This window comes from Xiphophorus hellerii, chromosome 20, assembly GCF_003331165.1.
Source record: "Xiphophorus hellerii strain 12219 chromosome 20, Xiphophorus_hellerii-4.1, whole genome shotgun sequence".
In the NCBI taxonomy this organism is placed as follows: domain Eukaryota; kingdom Metazoa; phylum Chordata; class Actinopteri; order Cyprinodontiformes; family Poeciliidae; genus Xiphophorus; species Xiphophorus hellerii.
Genome location: NC_045691.1, coordinates 4,366,150 through 4,377,618, shown reverse-complemented (window position 1 = coordinate 4,377,618; position 11,469 = coordinate 4,366,150). Strand labels below are relative to the sequence as shown.

Here is an 11,469-nt window from a genome sequence, read left to right as displayed (position 1 = left end):
TGAATCTTCTTTATTATAAAACCCCAGTTTAGAATAACTTTTCTTCTTTGCCTGTCTCAATATGGCGGCGGCTCTGCCGTACAGGTTCTGATGGTCGCACGCAGGATGGACTGTAAGTTAGCGAGCCGCTTTTTCACAGCTTCGCCCCACGTGTTCACTTTTTGCCGCCACGACTTTCTCAGAAACCGAGTGACCCATATATCCCTCCGCGGTAGTTCCGCTTCACGGCCGTTTTTACGCACTTTGCGCTAAATGTCGGCTTCTGCGCCTGGACTTTATCCGCAAAGGGGGCCGCTGCGGTTATTTAGGCGGCACTTTGGCTCACCACTAGCAGCTTTTTTGCTGTTTTGTGAGTTTTCGCGGGTTTTTCGTTCGTGGCGGAAGGATACCGTAGCGGCGGTACATATATCCGTTTTCCAGCCACACCCACAGTGTTGTGCTGCTGCAGCGTAGGAGGAGACGTGGGCCCTCTGTGGGACACGCAGGACACACAGGACCGGACCCTCGCGGATTTCCACACAATGCTGCCGTGTTCCAACTTTCATTTTACACGCAGAAAGTTTCATTTAAGCAGAAACATTTAAGAGCACGACCACTCCGCGTGGATTTTATTGGATAATTTCAGTTTTCCCCTTTTTCTTCATTGAGAATTCCTCCTTTTAACTGCCGACGGTAAGATTCTGCATGCGTCTTTAATTCAGTTTCTGTGAGTTTTCAAGCACGCAGCATGCCGTGCATGTGACGCGTGGCTGCGTGGCTGCACGCTCCCGGACGGTGAAAGCCGGTTTCACGTGTGGCTCCGCAGCGGCGCGTCAGCGTTTAAATGCCCCGCTGCTGATGGCTTCATTCACAAAGACCTTTTAAAGGGAAACTAATATTTACATGACTCCTCTTGACGTCAACACAACCAGTTGTTGTTGTTATTATTTATTTTAATTTTATTTTTTTTAAAGAAAAAGTTGCAGAAAATAGTTTTTATGTTTTTGCTCCGCTGTAAAAACTAAAGTTGAGCAAAAACAGTTTTTCGGTTATTGTTGGGTAGAAAATGGAGTGTATTAGTTGTGCCGGGCAGCTTTAACTGCCCACGCTGCTGCTTTGTTCCCCGCTGGTTCCGACCCAGCGGGAAGCCCACTCCACGCTCAGGACCAGTAGAACTGGTTTGGGTCCGCTGGGTTCGGTCTCACTGAACCGGAACCGTCAGTCTCTTGTTTTTGTTTTTTCTGGTTTTGTTGGTTTAAAGTTTCGGGGGAAGAAAACCAAAGTTTTTGCCTCAACTGTTCTGTGACGTCATGGTGCGTAGAGAGGGGGGCGCTGGGAGTAAAGGGGCGTGGCCAGCGTGATGTAAACAGGTATAAGAAGCGCAGATGGCCCAGGGGGGTTTCAGTAGGAGACAGCGGCTGAACTTTAACTAGGCCGGCTCTATTTTCTGGATTTTCTTCTCAGGCTTCTGGACCCAAGATGTTGACCAGTTTGTCTCCGGACTGGCTGAACTCGGAGCCGTTCATGTTTGAGGACGTGCAGAGCCTGATGGAGATGGACTACCCCACCTCGCCGCCGTACTACCCCCCCACTCCGCCGCGCTCCCCCCCTTTGAAACCGGGCCAGGCCAAGTCGCTGTCCAAGGAGGACCAGCTCAGCTTCATGTCCGACATCCTGCTGGAGGACCAGGACCTCCAGCTGCTCAACTGGACCTGCGACCTGTTCGGCTCCGCCGAGCGCGACGGCGACCCCCGGACGCCCCCAGACGAGGCGGCCGACGACGCCCTGTGGCGCTGCATTTCGGAGAAGCTGGATGAGAAGCTGTCGGTGCTGGGCTCCAGCCCACTGCTGTCCGCCATCGATACCAGCATCTTCGAGGACCTGGTGGGCTCCACGCTGGACTGCCACGACCTGATGGCCGCCGCGCCGGAGCAGCGCCAGGCGCCGGACCAGGTGGCCCCAGAGGTCACATCAGACTACGGCTCGGCCGGCGGGGAGACCTCCACGTCTTCTAGCGACTCCGGTGAGTCCGGCCGACTTCCTGTCTGACCTGGCTGCCAGTTGCACACGTTACACTGCAAAAACACAAAATACAACCAAGGATTTCTGTCTGCACTGAAAAAACACACACCGTTGCACCAAGGACTTCAGTGTAGTTTCTAAAGCTTCGCCTGAAATAAACTAACCTTAAAGTAACTTTTCTGCAAGACACAGGAGCTTCTTTAATGTCATTTATTCTTGAATAATGATTAAAATATTTTTTTCACTCATTAGAAATCTACCCCAAGTTATAAGTGTAAAAATCTGGCAGTTTATTTAAAACTTGAAGGATTATTTACCTAAAACATATCTTGCTGTCATTACACTTTAAATGAGACAAAACTAAGATATATTTGGACAAGAAACTAAACAAAAAATACTTTCAGATTTTGTTCCTGCAGAAATCATTAGCAGCTGAAAGGAGGCTGGTTGCTCACTGCAGCAGGTTAAAATAATTTTGGATTCAGTGGTTCTACCCAACTTTACAACTTATTGAAGGAGGATGACTTTATTCCATATCAGAATAAGGTCTAGCTGCTCTTTCTAAATGAATATCTCAGCCACAGTCAGCTTTGTTATAACATGCCTGACCCACAGGGGGCAGTGCAGCGGTCAGCCAATCGGATTGCTTCAAAACAACCATGACTTCCTGTTGGGAATTAAACATGGCGCCAGAAGGTCAATTAAACTATTTTAGTAACCGATGAATTAACTGGAGTAAACAGACTCAATAAAGACAAATTGCTGAAAAAATGTTTTCAGAAAAGTAACTAAGCCAAAACTACAAAAAGTACACGTTTTGCATTTAATATAAAAAAAACTAACTTGTCTAATTCTGATTTAGCCAAAACTCAGAGGCAGTTTTATTTTCACCGGGTTCAAATTCAAAGCAACACTACGACCTTATTGCATTTTAGGAAATGAAATGTTTTTCCTTTTTGAAAAAGGAACTTACTTATTTGCATCTTTATGTGCATCTCATAAAAAAGACTTGCATAAAAAATCTGTGTGCCAATATTTTAAGATTGGGAAAATAATCAATCAATAAATAAACTTTATTGCAGCTGCAATAAAGTTGAGCAACAAGTTGTCTGTTGGGAGTTAAAGAGTAAATGCTGCTTCATTATTTATTGACCCTAAATCTCCATGAACAAGTTTTTGTTTTTTAATATCCACTTTGATCAGTTTTTATTTTTTTTGTTTTTCCTGAAACTTTTATGAAATGTTAGCCAACGGCGTTTGGTGCTAACGTTTGTCCTCCGCTCCGTTTCCCCACAGAAGAAGAAATCGACGTGGAGTCGCTGGAGTCCGTGGGCTCGTCCAGCCCGTCGCCCGCAGCGCCGGCCGCCCGCCGCCTCAACCCGGAGGAGGAGCAGCGCGCCATCCAGCTGCAGCACAACTACGCCGCTCCGCGCCCCGCCTCGCCGCCGCCGTCCGCCCACAAGCGTTGGCGAGGCGCCGACGGCTCGTCGCGGATGCATCACGCCACCGGCAGCTCCAGCTCGGCCTCTTCCTCCTCTTCTTCCAGAAGCTCGTCAGAGGACGAGGAGGAGCGGCGGCGGACTCACAACGTCATGGAGCGGCAGCGGCGCAACGAGCTGAAGAACTGCTTCCTGCGCCTGCGGGACAAGGTGCCGGAGCTTTCGCACAACGACAAGGCGTCCAAGGTGGTGATCCTGAAGAAGGCGCGGGACTGCATCTACGGCCTGGAGGTCGAGAGCCTGCGGCTGCGGTCGCGCAGGGACCGGCTGCGCGCCAAGCAGGAGGAGCTGAAGGCCCGGCTGGAGCAGCTGCGCAGATAATGTAGCGGGCCGGAGGGGGGCTGCAGCGCCGCAGACTGAGACGCACACAGACAGAACCGTCTCTGCTGTCTTTTCCCCCTCCGGACGCCAAACTGGAGCTCGGTCTTCCCAGTGAAACTTGATTGTTTCAGGATGTCTTGCTGCGCCCCAGTCAGGCCGGTTCCAGGAGAAACCCAGTGAATCAAACTCAACATTTGTGTTAAAGCGACGAACCGGACGGCCGGTTTCCCCTGTATGATGGAAAAGACGTTTTCTACGCAGAGGTCCTCCTCGTCAGGTTTTAGTAGGCTTCAGCAGGTTCTAGTTGGTTGGTCCTGAAGATCCAGTTAATTTAAAACTAGTTGCCTTCTGTGTGTCATGAACTGTTCGGTTAAAAGGAATGTTCAGCTGCAGCGGCGGGTGTTAACCAGAAGGCAGGGATTTGAGTTTATTTTTGTTCCTCTACATATACGTTCACACACCTACCTCCACCTGCCTGCAGTTAGGTCTTTCCTTTTATTGTATATATTTGTAAACGTTTTTTATTGAAAATAAATTATTTTGGTAGTTTGTTTTGAATATTTGGAGACAAAGCACCTTCTTCAAAATGAAAATAAAATGAAATATCAGATTTGAAAACTTTGTGTTTGTCTGTTTGACTTGCTGAATGTATAAAGTGTCTTTATAACCAACCCAGAACTAACTTAATTATATATATATATTTGAGCACTTTAATATCTGGTGTAAATACCCTTTTGTGTTCCACATTGGAGAACTTCAGACGAGCATCAACACATTCGGAGTCAAAGTATTAATATAAACATTTTAATACTGTACAGTAATGGGAAAAATTACAAAGTACTGTACATTTATCAAAATGGCATCCTCCAAAGGAATGAGCAGTTCAGTTGGATACCTTTTTAAAAAAATTATTAGCTATTTATAGCTAACGCATATTAGCTATAATCAGTGATGGCATGGTTTGAAAAAGTAACTAACTGGATTACTGATTACTCATTGAAAAAGTAACTTACACTACTTTATTTGGAAAGTAACTAAGTTACATTTAAAGTAACTTTTAGTTACTTTCAGCAGCTGCTAACAACGACGCTTCGCCTCCTGTGAAAATCACATTGATCTTTGCCAAAACTTAACTGTAAGTTATTTTATAATAGTAACATCAACAATGTGTCTCCACTGATAATGTTGAACTGAAGGGGAGATTGTTTACTGGTTACAACAGTACAAAAAAACTTGAGTAATTTGAGTTTGTTTCTGTGTTTCTATTGTCTGGAAAACTATAAATAGGATTTTAGGCCCCCTTCCCCCTGCCCCAGCCTCCAGGTTCTGCGTTACGGCCCTGTGTTTGCTGCCGCAGCGCAGCGCTCCTCCTGCGGCTCCACAACTCAGCTGGCTGCACAGATTTGTGACACTTATCTTCATATTAATAATTATAATGCCGTTTAGTTGCACAACTTTACGGACTCGTTCATTCGTGGCCGTTTTCACGTTTATTGCGCTGTTCGTATTAGTCTCCATGTTTGCAGTTTTCTGTAGCGCAACGCGAAGCTCGACGTCATTCACAGGTAATATTTTAACTTGACATTAACAAAGACACAGCGGGACGGATCATCCGGGAAATGATGGACAGGGAGAGTCTGACTAAAACTAACTGGATGTCAGACTAATGTCTGCTTATTTGCAAACCCAAATAAGTAACTTCACTGGCTATAATGTGTATTATAACTATAATGTTATATATATATATATACCGTATATATATATTATATATATATAATACACATTATTATAGCTATAATGTGTATTATAACTATAATACACATTATAGTTTATAGCTATAGTTAGTTCTGTCTTATTTCAAGCGTATTTACATATTTACACTAAAAGCTAGACAAAAAATACTTGATACAATTGTGTGTTTTTGCAGTGAACAGGCTGCGTTCTTGTTTGTCATTGGACAATGTGTCACACGCTGCGATACTGGGTCAAGATAACCGCCATGTTTAAGACCGGACCGGATCACTCTGAACAGGAAGATCTGAGATTATCAGAGTCATCCTGATAATCTCTCCTGGAGGGGAAAGCAAGACGAAAATTGGAATAAAAATCTGGATGTATGAACTAGGCCAGGAGTTGCAAAAGTGTGGCTCAGGTGCCACTTATCGCTCCTCTCCACTCCCAGGTAATAGAAATGTGCAAACGTTCTCCTGGGTTCAAAGTGTGAGGAATCCGTTCTGTAAATGAATCTTTATCTACTCAGGAAGATATTGGTTGTTCAGAGGAGCCTGGAGCTGCTGCTGCATATCTGCATCAGTGTCCACAGTCCAGCCAACACACCCGACTCAGGTAATCAGGTCGTTTGCGAAAACCTGTGTGCATGAGACAGTATTTCATTTCATCCAGGTGTTTTCTTCAGATTAAATCAGTTTGAGCGAACAAAAAAGCTGGAAGTCAAATCGTTTCATGTTTGTTCTTTAAAGTTACTGCACCTTTAAAAGTGCGTCAGGTGTGTGTTTACAGGTGGTCAAGGTGAGTGGCTGTGGGATGTGACGCGAGTCGAGTTACAGATAAAACTCAGATTAAGATTTTTTTATGAAAGGTGAGGCAGAGGATGAAGGTTTGCTACCAAGAACTGTCCACAACGTTCAGTCTGTTCTTTTCATCTAGCTGCACTGTAAAAACACAAAACCTTATCAAGTATTTTTGTTTAGTTTCTAGTGCATATATCTTGTTAAACTTAAAATAAGACAAAACTAAGTAACTCAAAAGTAACTTTTCAGAAAGATAAAGGAGCTTGATTTCAGCAAATACTTCTTGAGTATTGATAAAAAGAACCAGACCAACTGACAGATGTTTTTTTTACTCACTATAAAACATTTTTCCATGTTCATCTCACTGAACAGGTCAAGTTGTGACCAAAACCAAACAAACTTTGCAAGAAGTTCATAGAAGTTAGATTAAATACGTTGATCACAACTGAAATCTTTGTGAAAGCTGATCAGTCTAAGTTCTTGTGATTCTGATTGATTTCCATTCAGTCCACATGCTGACAAATCAGGAGACGGTCGACCAACAGAAGCTCATTTTGGGGCTTTGCAGTGACTTTTTTTTTTTTGACAAAATGTGACCTGTTTCCAATCTTTTCATGACAGTCTGGACAGCCCAGGTCGGATTCTTTCCAATGCGACCCATATCCGATACGTATCCGATTCAAATGCGACCTGACGTCCAGGTCGCATTTTCCGAACTGAAGGTCATTGATACTCAACAAACCTCACTATTCTGCGCCCTGATACGAGCAAGCGGGAAGAAAAACAACCCCAACTCTAACCCTACCGTTTTGTGGAGGTTGGCAGAACACTGAGAACGCTGACGTTGTTCCGCCCTCTACTGGGCAATCGGGACACTTTCAGGTCGTTTGCCCGTTCACGCTGCAGAACAGGCCCAGGTCGCATTTATTTGGAAGTGTGAACGACCACGGCAAAAAAATCCGATTTGACAAAAAATCAGAATTGGTTCACTTCAGGCTGGAGTGTGAAAGCATTCTTTGACTGCATTGTCCAGTCCGCCTTAACCCGACTCCAATCCGCCTTAACTCGACTCCGGATCGTCTGTCTAGTCAAAGTCCGGTTGGGTTGGTGAGTTGTAGATGTTAATCAACCTCTGACCTCTGGTCCTCCAAACCTCAGTCTGGGTTCGGCTGAAGTGAACTCTGGTTCAGTTTGAATGTGAACGCCAAGCGGACCAGAGACCGCTCCAAAAGCAGGAAGTGGACTACAGAGCAGGGCAATCTGGGTAAATACAACCAAAGCTAACATGTTAGCCTAACGCTAACAGCAGAAATGGATCCTGGTCTTTAGCCAAAGACTAAAGAGAAATCCTCCAACCGCTAAAATCTGATGCCTCCATCTTGTTTCCATCTGGTGAAGAAGGAAGTTGCTCTCAGTGTCTTCAGAGGTTTTTGTGTCGTTTCCTTCAGTGGTTCTTGGTGCAGCGCCCCCACAGGCCAGGAGGGGAACAGGTTGGTTTGACTCAGACAACCACAGCAGCTGGAGGTGGAGCAGATGATGGAGTTCTGGTTCTTGTAGAACCGGGTCGACGGACCATCAGGAGGAAAATTCAGAAGTATGAATCCAGTGATTCTTGTCTAGATTATGAAAAATGTCACCGTAAAGTAAGGCGTTCCTATTCTTATGATGAAGTGGCTTTCTGGTGCAGACATTGATTTTCCCCAGAAATCACATTCATTTCAAATGTATTTGGGTCAGAGAGAAGACATAAAACAATGTTATAATTAAAATAAACTTGTTTTTTTCAGAGAAATAAAAATGTTTTCCATTTCAGACGTTATTATGTAAACTTGAGCCAGGAGACGTTGGCAGCATGTAAACGGTGAAATGTGTGTAAAAGTGTTTTTGGTCAGTCTGCTCCGGGTTCGCCTGCTGACTAACTGTTTGTAGAGAAACTTTATCTATGGATTAACTTTCCTTTCGTTCCCTGCGGCGGCGTACAGCTGCTGCTCTCCACAAAAGAAGCAAACCTTTTCCAGCAGCCGGGTTAAATATCTGATATTGTTACATCAGGGTGGAGCGCTGTGCAGCACGCCAACTTAAACACCAGAGCGTGGGCGTCATACAGTAGCCGACTGTTTGGCTGAGCGACCCAGATAGTCTGACTCACTCGTTCTGATCCACCACATCACACGGGACACAAGAGACGGAAAGACGAGAGATAAACTAAAGGAGAGGAGAACGGAGACAAAATGAGAGAAACAGAAGATTTGAATTTTCTTTGTTTTCCCAAAGGGGAAATAATGAGAGGCTTCAAAAACGCCTCTTGCAGGCGTTTTGGCTTGCAGGCCACAATAAAACAGAAATACGTCATGACTTCAGCCCGGCTCGGTCTGATCTCATTCACCTGAAATCTGCAACAGAACCTTCACAGAAACAGAATCCGCTCAGAACCAGGAACTTTGAGTTTTTTGATTTTTAGTCTGTCACTCGCTGCGTTTCTGTTGTGAGATAAACTTTGATATTCCGCTAATGTCAAATAAGCACAATTTCATATTTGTGGCATTAAATAAAATGTATTAAAATCTAATGTGAATGAGTTTGTATGTGCAGGAAGTCGTTAAAAATCAGGCCGTCATGCTCCGGCTGTTGGTCACATGAGGCCAAAGGCGTTTCCATGGCAATTTAATGACATCACCTGGTGGGGCGGGGTCACCTGGACAGGTCGCCAGTCAGGACACACACACACACACACACACACACACACACACACACACACACACCCACCCACACACACACACACACACACACACACACACACCCACACACACACACACACACACACACACACACACACACACACACACCCACCCACACACACACACACACACACACACACACACACCCACCCACACACCACACACACACACACACACACACACACACACACACACCCACCCACACACACACACACACACACACCCACACACACACACACACCCACCCCCACACACCCACACACACACACACACACACACACACACCCACCCACACACACCCACCCACACACACACACACACACACCTTTAATGACCAGGTAACCCAGCAGCTTTGGTTCGGAGGCAGGAAGTCGGAGAACCCAGAGAGAACATGCAGCGACTCTCAGTCTTTAGTTTGATTCTCTGATTCAAACTGCAAAAACAACAAATCTTAATCTGAAGTCAGTAATTCCTTAATACAGATTTAAAAAGTTCTAGTTTCACTGTCAGATTATTTCACTTGTAGCCAGATAATCTGCCAGTGAACTAGTTATTTATTTTTTAAATCAATATTAAACGATTATTTACTGGAAACAAGCTGCTAAATGTTGCTGCAGAAACTATCAGGATTGTTTCTCTGGAAACTCTGGGTAGGATTTGTGTTTTTACAGTGCAGAGGGTCGGAACCGCCTGCCTGTGTCAGAATGCGGGCCGCAGCTGCTCTCGTTCATCTTCCTCATCATCCTCATCATCCTCTGTTCTCCTGCATGTGGAATCGAGCATCATGACTCAGCAGCCGGTTAGCCGGCGGTTCCCTCATCTGGAGGCCGTTACCGGATCCGATGGCGTCCCCCGAGGCGGACGGTGTGCGTTTCCTGTCTGCGTCACGGCCTGCTGCCGTTACATCAGAGCGGAGGAGCAGCTGACCCGGGTCAGGCGGGTCAGCTGGACCGGAGCGCCAGGAAACAGTGAGTCAGCATCTGGCTCCGGTTTCTGTAGCTCCGGGTTTTATCAAACACTGAAATGAAAGTAGAAAAATAGAAGAAATGTGACGTTATTTAACAGTTTTTAAGTATGGAAACTGTCCCACAAACACACAGGAAGGTCAGCCTGTCTGGATGCTAATCAGGTAAAGAAGACAGGAAGTGATGTAAATCTGGGAGGAGCAAAGTGCAGACTGCCCCTTTAATCCAAATTCACCTGGATAGCAAGAAAAGCTCTTTATTTCAATCAATAACTGAAGTAAAGTATTGATCAGTGATGGATCTCTGATCCGTCTTTCTGACGCAGCGCGCCGTATGGCGGGGGGGAAGTTATGACGATTCCAAGGGCCCCTGACCCACAAGGGGCCCCTCCACTATTTATTTATGTTTTTTAGCGCTAAGACCCTCCTCCTGGTTCTGATTGGTCGTTTTGGTCGGACGTTGCTTTGCTTTAGCCAGCAATAGCAGTTCAGGTGGAGGAGATTGATTGTTTTCACAGATTATCTGTCTCATAACAAACTGTGATGACATGGTGACAGCTTTAACAAATATGGAGAAAACATATTTTTTCATCCATCCATCCATTTTCTGTTCACCCTTTGTCCCTAATGGGGTCGGGAGGGTTGCTGGTGCCCATCTCCAGCTACGTTCCAGGCGGGAGGCGGGGTACACCCTGGACAGGTCGCCATTTTATTAAAGTTATAAACTGCAGCTTGAATAAAATGCAACTACATAGCATTTTTGAGACGTCTGGATTGCTTTTTTAATATTTTGCATGTTGCCTGTGACTGTTGCTGGTGGAGAGAAACATTTCAGTATCTAAAACTGATAGAAAAAAATTAAAGTAACCTACTTGCAAACTGAATGTGGATTGTTGGATATTAAATTCATGAGCATTAAATATTGTGCTAGTTATCAGTACTGGAACAAAGAAAGCAAGGCTTTAAAATTGTGAATCTGACGGATGGATGGAAGTTGCTTACAAATCAGTTTTGTCTCATTTTAAGTGTAATAAAATATTTGCAGTAGAAGGTAAATATTTGGTAAGATTTAGTGTTTCTGCAGTGTAAAATGAAATCTTTACTACTATTTCCTAAAGTTTCACCGTACTGTAGCGACACATGATGTTCTGTTTCCAGACAAAATCTGGAAAAGTGTTTAAACAGAACCTGGAGATTTCAGGCAGAAAAGACAGAAAGTTGATCTAGACCAGAATCAGCGACACATCTGGAGATCCGGGGCCTCAGGTGTAAAAGAGGTCGCAGTTTTCACACTAAAATTTAGAAAAGTGCGGCGCAAAAGAAACTCTGGATGTAGAAAGCCGTGCGCGCGCACGTGGCTGTGCACGGCTTTCTACAGAGCAGCTGCTGGTCCGCCTGTCGCCTCCATAAATACA

The 11,469-nt window shown here is 45.0% G+C and overlaps 1 protein-coding gene across 1 annotated transcript; it reads left to right on the top strand.

Moving 5' to 3' along the window:
- The first annotated feature begins 415 nt into the window (after positions 1-415).
- On the top strand, positions 416-4,367 carry mych (myelocytomatosis oncogene homolog). The gene is made up of 3 exons (XM_032549426.1): positions 416-672; positions 1,444-2,002; positions 3,298-4,367. The coding sequence occupies exons 2-3, from the start codon at positions 1,459-1,461 to the stop codon at positions 3,819-3,821; spliced, it is 1,068 nt and encodes a 355-aa protein (XP_032405317.1). The 5' UTR covers positions 416-672; positions 1,444-1,458; the 3' UTR covers positions 3,822-4,367.
- The last annotated feature ends 7,102 nt before the right edge of the window (positions 4,368-11,469 follow it).